Here is a 19,638-nt window from a genome sequence, read left to right as displayed (position 1 = left end):
CGACTTGGCTGTTTTAACACAACACTGGCAGCGTACACACTACAGTATACGATGAGTTGGCTGTTTTGTGTAAAGTTGTCACCGGTTTTCTGACAAATTAGCCAACTCGTCAAACTCCAACTACCTCACTTCCGATTTCTTTAAACCATCAGTATTTTGAGATTTTGATTAATTGCTGTTTGGACACAACACCGGCAACAGTTTACAGTCCCTGCATGATATTATGAGCGGAGATTGTTAGTTGCTCCGATACTAATCCAACAAAATGGGTGCCTCTGAGGCGGCAACAACTTTGTCCTCGTTCGCCGCTGTGGTGTAACGGACTGTATTCAGTTGCCGGTGTTGTGTTCAAACAGCAATTCGTCAATCTCTAATTACTGATGGTTTCAAGAAACCGGAAGTGAGGTGGTTGGAATTTGACGAGTTGTCTAATTTGACAGAACACCGGTGTGCTGTGAAAACAACCAACTCGTCAAAATTAGTTATGTCAGCACGTTGCTCGGGGACTGTCAGCTTACAGCATGAACAAGGTCTGTGAGATGGAGCATGAACGGGACTGACTATTCAGCGTGCAAGGAACTGTTATTAGACCACTTCAATACAGCACTTATCTGCACAGTGATAACCCTGTTCCAACAACAACTGCCTGTGTAGTGAAATCATCCTCCTGGAAACCGGACCTTGATGTCCACTGAACGAGGGGCGATTTGAATGGATGGGTAGAAGTAGAGGAAAGTGGCTACAGCAGTGGATGTGGTGAGAGTACTTTTGACCCGGTATTATATCAGCTGTGTTGCCTTGCTCCTGCTGTTCCTCCCCATTTTCTCTCTTCCCCCGTTCTGCCATGGAGACATATGCATTGCTTGCTTGAAGAAATGACTCTGTGCTAGACTGTTCCTTGCATATTCCTGTATCAACAGTTTACTCTCCTAATCTCAGTTGATTAACTAGACAAGCCATTAATCTATACTGAAGGGATGCTATCTTTATTATTTTGCTTTGGACTGCATTTCAACTTACCCTGTATATGAGTAAATGGTGGTCAGTGGTTGATTACCTGGCTCAAAACACCACAGACACCCAATAATGCCATCTGATCATTTCATATTCAATTAGTAATCAGAAGGTATTCTGATCAAGGAATAATCAGTTGATCCAGAGGACGCTATTCCTAGTATAAACCTCTATTGGTAGAATCTGATGATCATCTTTTGTAATTGAATGTGTGTCAGTGAGTGTGTGATGCATGCGCAGCTGCGTTCCCCAATTTTTTAATGTGACAACGTTGTCTTTTTTTAAAATGTATCTGTGAGCTATACAGCAGGTTTCCTCTGTCCAATTAAATTACCGTTGTGTTTTTGTAAGTAATAAACTACCAAATCAATCTTAGTGTCCTAATTGGCCCTCTTGGGAGAACTTTTCTTCTTTCCCTTTCTTTTGAGTTGTCTAATTTGACAGAACACCAGTGTTCTGTGAAAACGGCCAACTCGTCGAAATATGCAATTGCTGCTGGAGAGTCACTGGAAGTGACGTGGTTGGAGATTTTGGCCAGTTGGCTGTTTTGGCGAACATCGGCTGCCTTTTTTTTTTTTTTGACAGCTCTGAGCAGAGAACTGCTTAGCACTTGTTACATAAATCGTGGAAATGCCGGATTAAGATCGTGAGGGGGGTTGAATCGAGATTAGAGGTCGACCGATATATCAGCCGATATTTGGCGTTTTTTAATTAATCGGCATCGGCCGATTGTGCTGATAAAAAAAAAAAAAAAGGCCGATTTTATAACTTCAGCTGCAAATGACTTCTGTAATAGAAGTCAATGCAAGTTGCCTGAAGTCTTCGGTGGAACGACTTCTCTCCTCTGTATCAATGAACTGAACTCCGTGTGTAGGAGTTCTCAGTTTAACCATTTAAAGACTAAATCTTTTCTGACATTTGTGGCTTACAAGTAAAAAAAAAAAATTTCGGGTTTACATCCACTTTAAGGTTGTTTGCACACTGGAGCGGGCAGGTGTTGACGGTAAAACGCTGCTAGTTTTAGCGGTGCTTTACCGTCATTTTAGCAGCGCTATTTGGCTGCTAGCAGGGCACTTATAACCCAGCTAGCGCCCGAGGAAGGGGTTAATTGTGCCCGTGAAGCGCCGATACCGAATCGCTTTGCAGGCGCTTCGGCAGCGGTGCCCATTCATTTCAATGGGCAGGAGTGGTGGAGGAGCGGTATACACCGCTCCAAAGATGCTGCTTGCAGGACTTTTTTTTTTTTTTTTTTTTTAACATCCTGCCAGCGCATTGCCTCAGTGTAAAAGCACTCAGGCTTTCACACTGAGACTGCAGGGGAGCTGTTTTGCAGGCACTTTACAAGCACTATTTTTAGCCCAAAAGCGCCTGAAAAACGCTCCATTGTGAAAGGGGTCTAACTGTTAGATTTTATAAGATGAAGGGAAAAAAAAAAAAAAAATCGGCTTAACATATCGGCCCAAAAAAATCAGCATCATATATCGGCCGCCGCGGTTTCTAAATATTGGCATCAGCCAGAGAAAAACCCATATCGGTCGACCTCTAATCGAGATCGCAATTTTTTTAAAGATTAATTGTGCAGCTCTAATGTCCAGGGAGTACTGGGCTAGGGAGGGAGGTGGGAATGGCTGGCTCAAGCTCTCATTGGACCGCTGCCCAAGCTCTGAGCCAGCTGCCTGGACCACCTCTGTGACATCAGCTGAAGGCAGAATTCCAGGGTTATAGTTCTATATGCCCTACATTAGACTCGCCACTGTAACTGCTGCAGTGGGACCATTTCTATCAAACTCTGCCTATGGGGTTGAGGATTGAGAGGAAGCAGCAATTTCAGTAAAAGGCAGCAGCTGAATTCCATGACTGTTGGGGGTGTAATGGTCCTCCCGTTATGGAATGATTATGGCCCCTTGTGCCTGGAGCTGCCCAGCTGCAATGCGTGCTTCCTGGTATTTTAGGCCTCCTGTACATTGCTGCTGGTAAACGGACATTCAGAGGCAGTTGGATGCTTTTTTTCAGCTGCCCCTGAACTCATCCAATGTTATCTTATGTGTACATGTACACAGGTTCATTTAATGTAGTTTTTAGGCAGTTGGGTTTTAGAGGCTTTTCTTTGAAGGCAAAAAAATGAGTTCAGACGCTAAATGTGATACTGGCGTTTAGCCGCGTTTTTTGTTTAGTAGCGTTTTTAAAGGTGCCCTATATTTTTTACATTACAAAACTTAAAAATGATAGCAAATGATGAGAAAACCACGAAAAAAATATTTTAAGAACTTGTAATTGCAATGCTTCATAGACCATTTATATACCCCTTATGAGCCCATGATCCAATCCAATACACCACTAGCATTGCTGTTAGCCAAAGTAGAATTGGAATTTGACCTATATGTTAGATTTGAACCAGATGACCCCACCATTAAGCTTGACTCCCCGACTTGATCAAACATAGTTGCATGAAATTTAATATCTGGCTTTTTTAATTTCCTCACATATGCTCTTTATGGGATCCATAGTAAAAGCACCAAAATTGAGGTAGATACAAGTACATTGCTGGTCTCACAGAATGGCTGAAATAGTTAAATAATACTGTTTGTTTTTTTTTTTTTTTTTTAGTGCTCTGGGAGGGTCTTATATCTTAAACGCTCCTAGATGCAAACGCAGCTAAACAGGCATTTTTAAACGCTGGTTTCAAGCTGTCAAAAAAATCATTCAGAAGAGGTTGCCTCAGCGTCCCATGTACATTAGGCCTTAGTGTGCCCGGTAGGGACAGCTGCTGTGTCCAGACCCACTGCAGGCAGCCTATTAGTCTGTCAGCCTGCTGCTGTATTGAGTGGTACCAGCATTTAGGGCCCTGTGCATTCAGGATTGTAAATCCAGAATACAAAATACTTGTCCTGCCCAGGGGAGGGACAACAGACAGCCCCATGTGCAAGGGGCCTAAAGCAGTCCTGCTTACAATGTTGTTGCTAATAAACAGGAAGTAAGCTATCACTGCAGTTACTGGCAGGACCATAGAAAAAAGCAGACAAATCATAGGTGTAAGCTAGTATCAGTGTGTTTTGTGAGGTACTCATCTGGTGACCTGGGGGGGAGGGGGTAGTCACAGTTGATTCAATCTTGATACTGGGGTGATAGAAATAATCACTTGGGAATCTGGTGGTAATGTTACTGATTTTGATGTCCCATGCCTGTCATGTGCCTCACATGTTAGGTGGACATCCTATTCTTCTGGTGGGGAGATGCAGAAAACGCCTAACCAAATGCCCATGCAGTGTTTTACATTTTCTGTATATGTGATAGAATATTGAAACAAAATAATGTACATGGTCACCACTGAAAGATGGAATTTTTGAAATGTCTGAAAAAAGCTGCTGAACTAATTAAGGGCTCTTTCACACGGGGGATCCGTATGTCCGTTTTTCATCCTTCCGTTTTCGGATGAAAAACGGACATATATGTATCCCTATGGAGCGTCGGATGTCAGCGGTGACATGTCCGCTGACATCCGACCCGCTCCGATCCGAAAAGTGTAACGGAGGAAAACCCTACTTTTCCATCCGTTATCGGATCGGGTGACGACGGACTCTACGGTCAGTCATCATCCGATCCCCCAAAGGGGAGAGCGGCTCTCTGACAGGTCCGTCGCTGCACAGTGTGCAGCGACGGACCTGTCATTTTCCTGCTCAGCGGGGATCGGCGGAGCGATCCCCGCTGAGCAAGTGGGTGTTCACGGGGCGGATCATCACTGATCCGCCCCCTGTGAAAGAGCCCAAAATCTTTCAGTATTACAGAAACTCAATGTCACCTTCAGCCAAGAGTCTTTTTTATATTTTTTTTTTTTTTTTTTTTTTTTTGGATTCAAGCAGAAATTTTTCCTAGACCTTTTATGCAGGATAACCTAATATCTCTTCAGCTACCAGAGGACAGCTGTACAGAGAGACATATAGTATCTCACAAAAGTGAGTACACCGCTCACATTTTTGTAAATATTTTATTATATATTTTCATGTGAAAACACTGAAGACATTACACTTTGCTACAATGTAAAGTAGTGAGTGTACAGCTTGTATAACAGTGTAAATTTGCTGACCCCTCAAAATAACTCAACACACAGCCATTAATGTCTAAACCACTGGCAACAAAAGTGAGTACACCCCTAAGTGAAAATGTCCAAATTGGACCCAATTAGCCATTTTTCTTCCCCAGTGTCATGTGACTTGTTAGTGTTACAAGGTCTCAGGTGTGAATGGGGAGCAGGTCTGTTAAATTTTGTGTGATCGCTCTCACTCTCTCATACTGGTCACTGGAAGTTCAACATGGCACCTCATGACAAAGAACTCTGAGGATCTGAAAAATAGAATTGTTGCTCTACATAAAGATAAAAAATTAGGAAATAGTGCTAATTGTTTATAGGGTAGGAAGTGCTGCCCACATCCCTGAATCAAACAAGCTACAACCGGTTTCCTCTAATGGGGGGGCAGAGACTCGTCAAACATGTTGCAAAATTAAATACATTTTATTGAAAAAAGTTCAAAAGCAAACAGGAAGGACATGATATAAAATCACACTGGATGCAAATACAGCTAGGAATGCAAAAGCGCATGACTTACAAGAGACCGCTACTCTGTCAGGTAAAGTAAACCGAGAATATCCGACGCGTTTCAAGTTTATAATATTAATCCTCTTCATCGGGGCAATCGGTTCTAGACAAAAAGCATTTTGTGTCTATAATTGACAAAAAGAGATATAAGAATATATCCTACATTCATTATATATCAAATAAGATATTCAAACAACATTATGCATATACACTGACCATATGGTTTGCGTGAAAAGTCATTGGTTATGCATCCTATTAAAAACCATAGGAAAAGGTTGCTGCCATAAACCAAATAGACAGGTCCACCGGGTGGAGGCGCACAAGGAGTCCAGACAAGAAACCACCCACACAGGGCACGCTGCCTCAGCCCCACAGGAAAGCACACCAGGGTCAATTCACCTGGTGTCACTAAAAAAGAGGGAAGTATGACTAAATTACTGCAAAGAGGTAGGGTAAATTATAAGTGTCAGTTATACTTTGTATTATGTGGTTGTTATTCAGACCAGAATACAAACCTTTAGCTGGGTGCATTGAAGCGATACAGACAGGATTGCCAGGGTCACACCAAATGGCATGGATTATTCAAACTGTGCACCAAACTTAGAACTCTACATTAAGATGGCCTAAACTGTAAGAAGATTGCCAAGACCCTAAACTGAGCTGCAGCACGGTACAGCATGTTTAACAGGACAGGTTCCACTCAGAACGGGCCTTGCCATGGTCGATCAAAGAAGTTGAGTGCACATGCTCAGCGTCATATCCAGAGGTTGTCTTTATGAAATGGACGTATGAGTGATGCCAGCGTTGCTGCAGAGGTTGAAGGGGTGGGGGGGGCAGCCTGTCGGTGCTCAGACCATGCGTTGCACACTGCATCAAATTGGTCTGCATGACTGTTTGCCCATAAGGAAGCCTCTTCTAAAGATTATACACAAGAGAGCCCGCAAACAGTTTGCTGACGACAAGCAAACTAAGGACATGGATTACTGGAATCATATCCTGTGGTCTGATGAGACCAAGATAAACTTATTTGGTTCAGATGGTGTCAAGCGTGTGTGGCAGCATCAGGTGAGGAATACAAAGACAAGTGTGTATTGCCCACAGTCAAGCATGGTGGTGGGAGTGTCATGGTCTGGGGCTGCATGAGTGCTGCTGGCACTGGAGAGCTACAGTTCATTGAGGGAACCATGAATGCCAACATATACTGTGACATCCTGAAGCAGAGCATGATCCCCTCCCTTCGGAGAATGGGCCGCAGGGCAATAGTCCAACATAAGGACCCCGAACACACCTCCAAGGCGACCACTGCCTAGCGAAAGAAGGTGATGAACTGGCCAAGCATGTCAGACCTAAACCCTATTGACCATCTGTGGGGCATCCTCAAACGGTAGGTGGAGGAGCGCAAGGTCTCTAACCTCCACCATCTCCGGGATGTAGTTATGGAGTGGAAGCAGACTCCAGTGGGCAACCTGTGAAACTCTGGTGAACGCCATGCCCAAGAGGGTTAAGGCAGTGCTGAAAAATAATGGTGGCCACACAAAATATTGACACTTTGGGCCCAATTTGGACATTTTCACTCTAGAGGTGTATTCCCTTTTGTTGCCAGCAGTTTAGACATGAATTGCTGTGTTGAGTTATTTTGAGGAGACAGCAAATTTACACTTTTATACAAACTGTTCACTCACTACTTTACATTGTAGCAAAGTGTCATTTCTTCAGTGTTGTCACATGAAAAGGTATAATAAAATATTTACAAAATTGTGAGGGGTGTACTCACTTTTGTGAGATTGTGTGTGTGTGTGTGTGTGTGTGTGTATATATATATATATATATATATATATATATATATATATATATATATATATATATATATATATATATATATATATATATATATATATATATATATATATATATATAGATATATATATATATATATAGATATATCTCTAGCTATCTCTCTCTATATCTCTTTGAATTTGCAATAAACTGATATTGTTATCTTCTCTCTCTCTTTTTATTTTAGGTATGAAATCGATGATGTCCCATTTTCTATACCAGCTTCCTCTGAGGTTATAGACCTAAGCAATGTTGTCAACAAAGTACTTGAAAGCAAATATGGTATGTTTTTATGCTTCACTTTTTTTTATTTATCACATTTGCAAAACCTTGTAAGCCTATTGTATATCAATGAGTTATCTGTTGTGCTGTTACAGAAGATCACAAACATGTGGAGTTTGACTTCCTGGTCAAGAGCCAGTTCTTGCGGCTCCCACTTATCAAGCATATGGATACAGAGGGCATGTCTACAGTAAGTGATTGCATCCTAGACTTGATATGGGTTGAGTGTACTTACAAATAGAATTTCAGGGCAATCTTGTTGATCAGCTTGCTTGTGAACACTGATTCTTGAACTTGATTCAGAAAATTATAGCTTTCGCTTGTAGAGACTACTGCAGTCTGTAGAATGTTGTGTTCCTCTGTTTAATACTGTAATCATATGATAGAATTATAGTGTTTAAAAATTAATTGCACCAGGACAAATGCTGCATTCAAGTAGTGTACTGTTTTTGTCTTTCCTGTGTGTTCCACTTCAATCTAGTCCTAGCCATTAACCATGTTAAGTGGTAAACGCCAATGACCGTGCAGAACTTGCATTAACCACTTCAGCCCTGGAAGGATTTGCCCCCTTAATGACCAGGCCATTTTTTGAGATACGGCACTGCATTGCTTTAATTGACAATTGTGCGGTCGTGTGACGCTGTGCCCAAACCAAATTGACGTCCTTTTTTTACCTACAAATAGAGCTTTCTTTTTGTGGTATTTCATCACCTGCTGTGGGGTTTTTAATTTTTTTTTTTTTTTTTTTTTATAGTTTTTACTAGTAATGGGGAGACTGCAACATTGTGGCGGACAAGTCTGACCCCAAATAACACTTGTTGAGGACCAGTGACATTATTACATCAGTGCTGTAAAAATGACACTGGCAGGAAAGGGGTTAACACTAGAGGGCGATCAAGGGGTTAGGTGTGTTCTAACTGTAGCTGGGATGGGCTACCAGGAACATGACCGAGATCGCTGTTCCCGATCACTGGGAACAAAAGATCTCTGACATATCATTCGGCAGAACGGGAAATTGCCTTGTTTACGGGGTCATTCCCCGTTCTGCCTCTGTACACAGCGATCGCGGGTCGCCGGCAGACATAGTCCGCGGGACCCACGGGCACGCTCCCGATATCCTCCTTGCACAGACAGAAGCGCCGACCTGCCGCAGTAAATGTACATGAGCAGGTCGACAAGTGGTTAAAGAGCATTGCAGTGTCACAACTCAGCTGATTCAGGAAGTGTGTTCATGTTTGATTTGTAAATACCACTTGTGAGGTCGGTCGTTCCATATATTTGAAATCTGGGATTTCAAATCGCCTTTCAGGACAACTTTAGAGAGAGCGCAGCTCCGTCCATTTTCCAGGAAACGCATGCAGCCTTTAAATCCCTATTCCCCCCCCATGGCTTCAGTTATTGTGTTTCCTCCGCCATGGTGGAAGCGCATGCTGGCACCAGGAAGCTGCGCCCTCTCCAAGGTGGAGGGTGTAGGCTTACCTCTGTGTCTTTTTTTTCTTTTGCAGTGACCATCCCATTCCCCCCCCATGGCTTCAGTTATTGTGTTTCCTCCGCCATGGTGGAAGCGCATGCTGGCACCAGGAAGCTGCGCCCTCTCCAAGGTGGACGGTGTAGGCTTACCTCTGTGTCTTTTTTTTTCTTTTGCAGTGACCATCCCATTCCCCCCCCATGACTTCAGTTATTGTGTTTCCTCCGCCATGGTGGAAGCGCATGCTGGCACCAGGAAGCTGCGCCCTCTCCAAGGTGGAGGGTGTAGGCTTACCTCTGTGTCTTTTTTTTTTTTTCTTTTGCAGTGACCATCCCATTCCCCCCCATGGCTTCAGTTATTGTGTTTCCTCCGCCATGGTGGAAGCGCATGCTGGCACCAGGAAGCTGCGCCCTCTCCAAGGTGGACGGTGTAGGCTTACCTCTGTGTCTTTTTTCTTTTGCAGTGACCATCCCAGCACCCCCCACCCCCAGTACGGGCGGGGGTGTTCCAGAGTCCCCAGTCTCTCCAACTCAGGGGATGCAAGGGTCCACAGGAGGCACTGCGTCTGTGTGCCCGGGGTCTACTGGCATGGCTTTGGTGGCCGGGCGGGTGCCGCTGTTGGTCAGCGGTGTATCCCGAATGTCGGTTCTGGGTCCTGGCCGGCGGGTGACGTCATATCCGGTGACACGGCTTCCTGCAGGGGAGTGACGCTAGTGGTTGCAAGCGTCAAACTCAGAGACTAGGGGGTGGGTCCGTCGACCGGCGCTTCCAGTTCTGGCCCTCGTTGATGACTCCGGGACCAGGAAAATTTAAAAACCAGATGGTTTCTCAGTACCTCGCTGCGGTCTCTACCAAAGATGGAGGAGAGACCGACAACCAAGGTTAAAGCAGGTGCCCCCAAGCACCGATCAGGCCCAGGTAAGAGGGTTACAGTGGATAAGAGTGGACTCCCTGAAAATCGGCCAGCCTCAAACCCGCTAAGGCTTCCACGGTTCTCGCTAGGAACCTTGAATGCTGAGTAGAGAAGCTAAAAAAGCCACGTAGAGGCAGGCACATGACGGAAAGATCTTTTGGAGTCCTTTCCATTGATACTCAAGACAGTAAAGTACATGGTTGATACATCTGCTGAATCGGTTAAGATGTCAGCAAGGTAGTCAGCACTGGTGAATTTAGCCAGACGTGCTGTCTGGCTAAAAACTTGGTCTGGTGACACAGCTTCCAAGATTAAGCTGTGCGGCTTACCTTTCTCGGGTGATCTTCTTTTTGGTCCGGAACCTTGAAACAGTCTTGGACAAGACAGCCAACAAGAAAAAAGCTTTCCCTTCCAAGAAGAAACAACTGATCAAAAAGAATTTTCATGCTGTTCAACAGCCCCACAAAATAGGGATCAAGAGCCGTTGGGTCTCCCAAAGGAGTAAGGTAAAAGGAGGTGTTCTCTTCAGATCTCCCCCAGATCAGCCCCCTAAAAACAAATGACAGTCATACCCCAGTAGGGGGAAGATTGTCTGTCTGTCTGTCTGTCTGTCTGTCTGCCTTCCACCTACAGTGGAACAAAACAACTACAAACCTGTTTGTGAAAAACATCATCTCCCAGGGATACAGTCTGGAGTTTTCAGAGACACCCCCGAGCAGATTCTATGTTATGGCCCTGCCAAGGGATCAGGAAAAAGCTTCTGCAATGATGAGCCTGCTGCAGGATCTGATTCAACAGTAAGTGATTATCCAGGTCCCAAAAAGTCAGGAAGGCCGAGGCTTCTATTCCCATATCTTCCTGGTGAAGAAGCCTTTGGGGAAGTATCGTTTGATTCTGAACTTAAAGATCCTGAACAGATCGATCTGCTACAAACATTTCAGGATGGACACTATCCATTCAATGATGAAATTACTGACTCCAGACTGTTTCATGGCATTCCTAGATCTAAGGGACACCTATTTACATGTCCCGATAACTTGTGCTTCTCAATGCTTTCTACGTCTGGCCCTCCACTTGGGGACCTCTTTACAAAAATAATGGCAAGTGCTCTGGAACCTCCGAAACAGAGGGATTTCAATCCATCCCATATCTGGATGACCTGTTGTTTTTCGCAGACTCCAAAGAACAATTCTTGACAAATCTCCAGGTGTCTCAGGCTCACCTCAAGGACTTGGGGTGGCTTTTGAATCTAGAAAAATCAAATCTAGAGCCCACGCAGGCGATGAAGTTCCTGGGCTATACCATAAACTCGGTGCTTCAAAGTTTTTCTGCCACAATAGAAGAGGGAGAAGATCCAATCTGCGGTGAGACAGGTTCAGACCAACCTCTGCCAGTCAGATCAGCCATTGCAGTCTTAGGCCTTCTCACGGCATCGTTTCCAGCTAATAAGTGGGCCAGATTACATTCCAGACCCCTCCCAGATGAAATGTCTTACAAAGATGGTCACACCAGGAGCCGCTAGATCAAATTTACCTCAAACGTAAATCGGGGACTCTGGTGGTGGAGGAATTCAACCAACCTGGCAAAAGGTCTTTCCTGGGTCTTACCCCCTAGACAAATGTCTAACAGACGTGAGGTCTTGGGGCTGGGGAGCCCACCTAGACAGTCAAACCTCTCGGGGCCTGGTCCAAAGCGGAAGCCCGAAAGTCCTCAAATTGGCGGGAGCTGAAGTCGATCTTTCTTGGTCTCCTAGCTTTTCAACAAGTAGTAAGGGGACAACACGTTCAGGTTCTCTCAGACAATACAACTGCAGTAGCTTATCTGTTGAAACAAGGAGGAACCAGAAGCAGAGGGCTCGTAGAGCTGGCCAGTCAGCTACTTACCTGGGCAGAACAGATGGTGGCCTCGTTGTCAGCAGTCCATCTGAAGGGATCCCAGAATCTGCTAGCTGACCTGCTAAGCAGAAGGAGACTGGTGGAAGCAGAGGAGTCTGAACCAAGAAGTTTTCTTGATGATCTCCGAAGCTTGGGGGCAACCTCAAATAGATCTGTTTACCAGCCAACAGAACTCGAAAGTACAGAAGTTCTTCTCTCTCCCCACGAGAAGACCAGGAAGTAGGCATAGATGATCTCGTTCATCTGTAGCATTACCAGCTGTGCTACGCCTCCCCCCTCCCCCCCTTTCCCCTGATACCACTGGTTCTAAGGAAATTCAGGGAGGAAAATACCAATCTGATCCTGGTCACTCCTTTCTGGCCAAAAAGGCCCTGGTTCGCGACACTATTAGACCTGGTCACAGAACCTCCATGGAAGCTGCTGCCCAGAAAGGATCTGCTAACGCAGGGGTCGGTGAACCATCCAGAAGCAGACCGACTACATCTAACTGCTTGGTTTCTGAGGAAGACCTGAAAGCCAAGGGACTGTCTGATAAATTAGTGAAGACCCTACTTTCCAATAGAATCTCGTGCCATATACCTGAAAGTTTGGAAAAAAATTAATTTCTGGTGCCCCTTCTCCATTCCATCATTTCTCCATGATGGAATGGAGAAGGGGCTGGCAGCCAGCACCCTGAAAACCCAGGTGGCAGCTCTATAAGGTTTTTTATTTTTCTTTTTTTTGAGAGGACTTTATCCAGAGAAGTCTTAATTTCAAGATTTTTTTTATTTTTTTTTATTTTTTTTTTTAGAGCACTTGCACGAAATTGGCCAATAGCCCTCAGTTTTTCCCAGTTGGGATTTGTCTGTTTTTCAGGGTCTCATGGGAGCTCCGTTTGAACCCTTACAGGAAGCATCCTTACAGAACTTAGTTCTAAAAATTTTTTTCTGGTAGCCATCACGTCGGCAAGAAGAGTCAGCGAGATTCAGGCCCTGGCAGTCACAAAACCTTTTCTGAAGGTCTTTTCAGACAGAGTGTTCCTTCGACTAGACCCAGCATTCCTACCCAAGGTTTCTTTGACCTTTCACCGCTGACAGGAAATAGTCCTGCCCACTTTCTCTTCAGCTCCTGCCAATCCAGGAGAAGAAGCTTTTCACACACTGGACGTGAGGAAATGTTACACTTTCTAACAGTCACTAAAAAATTCAGAAGGTCAAACGCTCTTTGTGATATTTTCAGGCTCATGTAAAGGGGAGAAGGCTTCCAAAAGCACGCTGGGAAGATGGCTTAGATTGGCAATCACGGAGGCCTACAAGGCCAAGGGAGAAATACCCCCCTCAGGTATTGCTGCTCATTCTACGAGATCAACGGCAGTTTCCTGGGCTGAAAGGGCCGGTGCTACGCTTGAACACATTTGTAAGGCTACCACTTGGTCTAACTACTCGTCATTTCTACAACATTATAGGTTGGACTTACTGCCTGCAGCAGATCAAGCCTTCAGGAAGTTACTGCAGGTAGTAGTCCCACCCTAGGCTAAGTTTCTTGGTTATCCTCTCCAAGGTTGTCCTGAAACGCGATTTGAGAGACTTAGTTAGACTTACTGGTGATTGGTATTTCTAGGAGCCTTTCAGGACAACCACTACTTCCCTCCCTTGTATATCTTAGAAGTTGTTTTAAGTGTCTATCATGGTTTGTGGTTTTCTGTGCTTTGTTTCCCAATATGTTGGAGACCACACAATAACTGAAGCCGTGGTGGAAGAGGAGGGATTTAAAGGCTGCAAAACTAAAATGATATAGCAGAGTTTTTATTACCGCTTTAAGGAAAGACCAGCAGTTAGGCCACTATGGCATTGTTCTGTGCTGGTAAAGCAATAACATTTGTAAAAAAGGAAGCAGATGGATGGTCTCAATGTAAAACTGGTCCTTTCGGTAGGTAGAGTTTTAAAGTAGTTCTAAGGGCAGAGAGTGGTGTTTATGGAGCCAAGAGGAGGATGGGGGCTCCTCTGTACAGTGCAGGTATGTTTGTTATTTTTTTTTAAATTGTGTAATCCTTTACAATTGCTTTAAGTTATGCACACGGAAGATGCTTGCAACTAGAAATGAGGGAGACCTATCTGTAGTGAATAAAATTATAATATGATATTGCTATATTTGCTCATGATTCTTATAGACGTCAGAGATGATGATCAATTCACAAAACTTTAACACAAGGTTGTGGCTCTTACAGTTATATGTTTAAAATAAATTCTTAAATCTCACCAGACTCTGCTTAAAAAAAAAAAAAAAAAAATAGTCCCTTTCCTGGTACTTCATATTAATTTTAATGTTCTTTCACAATAGGAAGATGTTGTTGAAATTGAATATGTAGAAAAGATCACGGCCCCCCAACCTGAAGAATGCATGCTTCATGATGACTGGGTCAGCTCTATTGCTGGAAGTGAAGAGTGGTACGTCAGTTTATCTTTTTTTTTTTTTTTTTTTTCAATGGTTCTGTATAGTGACATTTCACATCTCATATACATTGATTCTGTTTTTTTACTATTAGGATTCTAACTGGCTCATACGACAAGACCAGTAGGATCTGGTCAGTAGAGGGAAAGCCACTTATGACCATTGCAGGCCACAGTGAAGTTGTGAAGGATGTGGCTTGGATCAAAAAAGGTATTTTTCTATCTATTAGATGAGCTATTCATTTAGACTTATCCTGTGCACACATTTGTGGTTTTATCGCACTTTTTTTTTTTAGTTCTTTGACTTGACAGTTAGTTGTAATTTACAGATGGCCTGACCTGCTTGCTTCTGAGTGCTTCAATGGACCAGACCATACTCCTATGGGAATGGAATGCAGAGCGGAACAAAGTGAAGGCGCTTCATTGCTGCCGAGGTCATGCTGGTAGTGTAGACTCCATAGCTGTGGATGGATCAGGAACCAAGGTGTGTTTTTTTTTTTTTTTTTTTTTTTTTTTTTTTTTTAATCTTGGATTATCTGGTTCTGTTTTATTTATGTGTGTGTGTGTGTCTTCTATATTATCATAAACTTTACATATATCCTGGATAACTAAAATTTATGTCACTGACTGCTTCTACATTTTTAAAGTAAATGTATGATACCTAGGTTCTGCCCATTTGCCATCAGTGTAAAAATGTAGGTAAGCTTTATGACTCTACAGATTATGTGTACTGCTGGTCAACTCTTTAAAACGCCCTATTTTCTATTGAATCCTAAGCAGTTTAAGTCTAGTGAGTACTGAACCTGAATTGGTGCAATGACACGTAAAAAATTGACAGAAGCCAAAAAAAGAATATTTAGAACACCAAGGATGAATAGTTGCACCAAAAAAATCTTCCCATACAACTTTTATATGTACAGTTAATGTCTTTTGTGCATGTTCTTTACCAGTGAAAGCCTCCCTTGTGTAGACCACCAAGAGCTCAGACTGTTGCTTGGTGCTGCTATTTTGGATGTGATGTCGGAACCCTTTCAGGCTCACAGCTGACACGCTAGTATTTCCCTACACTCCTTCTCCCTAAAAGGTAATACAGGGAGGAGCAGAGGCACTTCCAGGCACAGAGATTATTTAGACCTTTCCATAGAGGACTTATAAGTAATGCAGAGAGTTCTGGGGTTAGGAAAAAAGTAGCAGAGTTCTCAGGTCAGGAGTAAGTTTACGGATAAGGTCAGCAGTATGTTAATAACAGCTTGTCTGTCAGTCCCAGGGGCCAGTAGCATCATCTCAGGAGCTGGGTAGTATAAATTATGCAATGTAAAGTCCCATCAATCCCAAAATGGCACAGCTGGAGCGGTCTCTGCATGTGCACAGAAGCATTAAAGGATAAGTACACTTTTTAGAAAATAAATATTAAATGCACCATCTTTTTTACATGGAAAAAAATTTACCTTTTTTTTACTTGGCGCCTGTCTGACAGGAAGAGAGAATGAACGACTACGACGCTCCACTGCTCCATGGTAGTTCATTGAAACCTACAAGCCGCAAAGGCTGTCAGACCTTGTAGTTTTTCCATTCACAGAACACTGTGAATGGATGGTGCGGGCGGAGCCCCACATTGGCGCCTTTGTTGCAGAAAGTGACAGCTAGCTGTGGGAGGGACAAGATAGTGGCACCGTTTTTTCTTTTTTTTTTTTTTAATTCATGCTTGTGCGATGTGACGAATTGGAGCCTGCACACTGCAGAGTTTGTGGTGCTCCGCTTCCAGGGTCAATCCAGGGACACCCATTGCTTGGGCACAAATGACAACCTTTTGACAGGTCTCCTCCTTTTTTTATTATTTTTTTATTTTTTTTATTTTTAGCAGCAGTGGAAGTAAATTACATCATAAATAAAGAGGGCATTTTTACATGTAATTGCTGCGTTGCATTCATTAACGCGTAGCTTAAAAACAACTGATTTATTTTGAATAAGCTATCAAACAAAATACAGCCAAAGTTGGACCTGCGCCATTTTTATTAGACACCCCGCACTGCATCAAATTGGTGTGTTCAGGTGCTATAAAAAATGAATGGTGCTGCAATGGACCACACTATAGTACCTGCATGTTAAAATGTGGGTTATTGTATTAAATAGATTTGCATGGGTACACTGCCATGAACATTGTTGCAAACAACTTCTACAGATATTCCAAGTTTTGCTGATTTGATTATTTAAAAGCCTCTGGGGTTGTCTTGCTAAAACTGGAGAGTGCAAAATCTGGTGCAGCTCTGCATATAACCCAAATCCGCTTCCAGGTATTTTCTGTCAAAGGTTAATTGAACAAGCTGAAGTTCGAAGCTGATTGGCTACCATGCCCAGCTGCACCAGATTTTGCATTCTCCAGTTTCAGTAACTCAACCCCACTGTCTGTATAAAATCAATGTTGTAACAAACTGTTTGCAGACACTATGTAGTATTAAGTGGGCAATATTTCACTACAGGGAGTAGTGTATATAGTGCTTTTATAATGGCAAGTACCAAGGAAAAACAGACAGGCCAATTTTTTTTTTTTTTTTTTTTTTTTTAAGCTCTCAAAAATTGTTTGCCTGTACTTCTTGTTTTTAGAGGAATTGCAAATGAAACCAAGATGTTGGTGAATTCAGTTTCCTACACCATTAAAAGGCACCTTGTTCAGCTGGTATAACTGCAAAATGTACCTATTGAACTGAGGCGCTTCCGTCTTCATGCGCGTGGGAGCCACCGTTTAAGAAATGGGTATGCCGTTCCTTCAGAGTGTATGTGCCGGTGACGTCATTGACGGCATATACAGTAAGTATCTCCTAAACTGTGCTTGTTTAGGAGTTATTTATAATACCTATAGGTAAGCCTTATTATAGGCTTACCTATAGGTAAAATGTATGCATGGGAGTTTACTCCCCATTTAATAAGGCATATGTGCACCCCATATAAAGGCAAATGTACCAAAAAGAAAGCTGCACTTACCCTATGTACATCAACGTGTAAACAATAATATCTCAACTTGGTGTAATAATACCAATAAATAACCTGAATTATGATGTCTTGTGTCTTTTAAACCTACAGTGCGAGGAAAATTTGATATTATTGATTACACGTTGATGCACATAGGGTAAGCTCAGCTTTCTTTTTGGTACACTGTCTGCAAATCGTGACTACCTTGCGTCAAACATTTTAGATACATTTTTCTAAAAAAAGATTTATTTTTATCTCCGATTTTATTTTTACTGTGCTTTTTCAGTTTCAGTAAAAACTGAGGAAAAGGAGATGTTCTAAAATTTTTGACCAGCCATCTGTGTACAATAACTTTTTTTTTTTTTTTTTTAAATTTGCAAATATTTCAAATGATATTCGTTTTAGCAATACACATTTAAAACATGGTTTACCTGTGACACTAATGTCTCAAAACATTTTATGGTATTTCTGAAAAGGGCAAAACTGAATGAAACCTCAGAGAAAATCCTCTGAACAGATATGGTGGTAAGAATGAGTTGTTGCTCTGACTGTTTTGGTTGTGTTTTCTCAGTGAACAGCAGACACTTTGAGAACATGTGAAAAGTAGCCTTGAGCTCCTCCTTCTGGCTGAAATTTTAAATGTAAAATGTAATATTTATGAACAACTTAATTCTTTTTTTTTTTTTTTTTGTCATCATATACAAAAGCACTATACATATTGCTATATAGATGTAGGTTTAAAGTAAACCTTTCCTCAGAGAATCATAGAGGCTGCCTTTGCTGTCTCTCTGGCTTCAATACTTAAGTTTCTAACCCAGTACAAATATGCTGATAAGGCGTACTTTAATTTACTCTGACTTTTCTAACCTGCTTATGCTAGTGTCTTGTAAAGTAATTGAAGTCGGTGGGTCAGTATAGCCAGATAAGTAGCATTTTTCAGGAGGAGATCAGGTTTTAGGAAGTCCGTAAATTGCATGTTGCATTTCAGTGAAGACATGTGGCTAATTCTGTTTGTTTTAGTTTTGCAGTGGTTCGTGGGACAAGATGCTGAAGATTTGGTCAGCAGGTTAGTATAACCTGTTCTCTATAATTTAACAAGCTTATAATGAACACCTGACCTACCAAGAGCCCATTAATTAAAGGAAACCTTTTTTTTTTTTTTATTTATTTGAGGGAACTGTGTAGACTGTCATTGGTTACCTGTAATGCCCTGTACACATGATCGGACATTCCGACAACAAAATCCATGGATTTTTTCTGACGGATGTTAGCTCAAACTTGTCTTGCATACACACGGTTGCACAAAGTTTTCGCAAAATCCGATCGTTCTGAACACGGTGACGTAAAACACGTACGTCAGGATTATAAACGCGGCAGTAGCCAATAGCTTTCGTCTCTTAATTTATTCCGAGCATGCGTGGCACTTTGTGCGTCAGATTTGTGTACACACGATCGGAATTTCCGACAACGGATTTTGTTGTCAGAAAATTTTATAGCAAGCTCTCAAACTTTGTGTGTCGGAAATTCCTATGTAAAATGTGTGATGGAGCCTACACAGGGTCGGAATTTCCGACAACAAGGTCCTATCACACATTTTCCATCGGAAAATCCTATCGTGTGTACAGGGCATAAGGGTGCTGGTAGTGATGGTGATTGTATGGCTTTAATACGTCACTTACCCAAATACCGCCAGTCAGAGAGAAGTACAAACTGCATACCTGTCCAGGTTAGCAAGTTCAAGTTTTTAAACCATTGGCGCAACTTGACAGTCGGGCAACTATAATTTTCAGAACAAGATATCAGAATTGGTGACCTACATGGTTTTCCTAGTATTCATTGTAATATTTTTACTAAAAATGTGTTTTGTTTTCTTTTAACGTTTTGTCATAAAGTTTGAGTTAATTGCAAGTTGTCCTTTGGTGCTATAGTCTGCTACAGGGATTTGTTGGGATGTGTTTTTTTTTCCTCCTACCATGCTTGCTATGTTGCTTCCTTTTATTATCTTTGCTTCACTGTTTGCTTACCCATCGTGCAGTAACCTATATGTACCCTGCTAAGGTTTAGTTACTTGCAGACTTTGCATCAACCTTTTTTTACTCCCTGCTCAAAAAAAAAAAAAAAAATCTTTCCAGGCTTCAAAAAAGGATAATTTTCCCATAAAGCCTATTCGAATGCAAAACGTACTTGAAGCAGGTCAAAAGCACCTGTTGATAAAGTCTTAATGATCGCAAAAGCAT

General features: G+C 42.5%; 1 protein-coding gene across 2 annotated transcripts in view; it reads left to right on the top strand.

Moving 5' to 3' along the window:
• The window catches only part of WDR12 (WD repeat domain 12), a 49,873-nt gene that overhangs the window by 6,537 nt on the left and 23,698 nt on the right, over positions 1-19,638 (top strand). For both annotated transcript variants that reach the window (XM_073633304.1, XM_073633305.1), the window contains exons 3-8: positions 7,632-7,726; positions 7,822-7,916; positions 14,322-14,428; positions 14,527-14,642; positions 14,761-14,915; positions 18,422-18,467. In XM_073633304.1, coding sequence (XP_073489405.1) covers positions 7,632-7,726; positions 7,822-7,916; positions 14,322-14,428; positions 14,527-14,642; positions 14,761-14,915; positions 18,422-18,467 — 614 coding nt within the window. The remainder of the gene's footprint in view (positions 1-7,631; positions 7,727-7,821; positions 7,917-14,321; positions 14,429-14,526; positions 14,643-14,760; positions 14,916-18,421; positions 18,468-19,638) is intronic.

The sequence above is a fragment of the Aquarana catesbeiana genome, linkage group LG06 (genome assembly GCF_042186555.1).
Source record: "Aquarana catesbeiana isolate 2022-GZ linkage group LG06, ASM4218655v1, whole genome shotgun sequence".
NCBI classification, from domain to species: Eukaryota; Metazoa; Chordata; class Amphibia; order Anura; family Ranidae; genus Aquarana; species Aquarana catesbeiana.
This window is presented reverse-complemented; position numbering and strand designations above follow the sequence as displayed.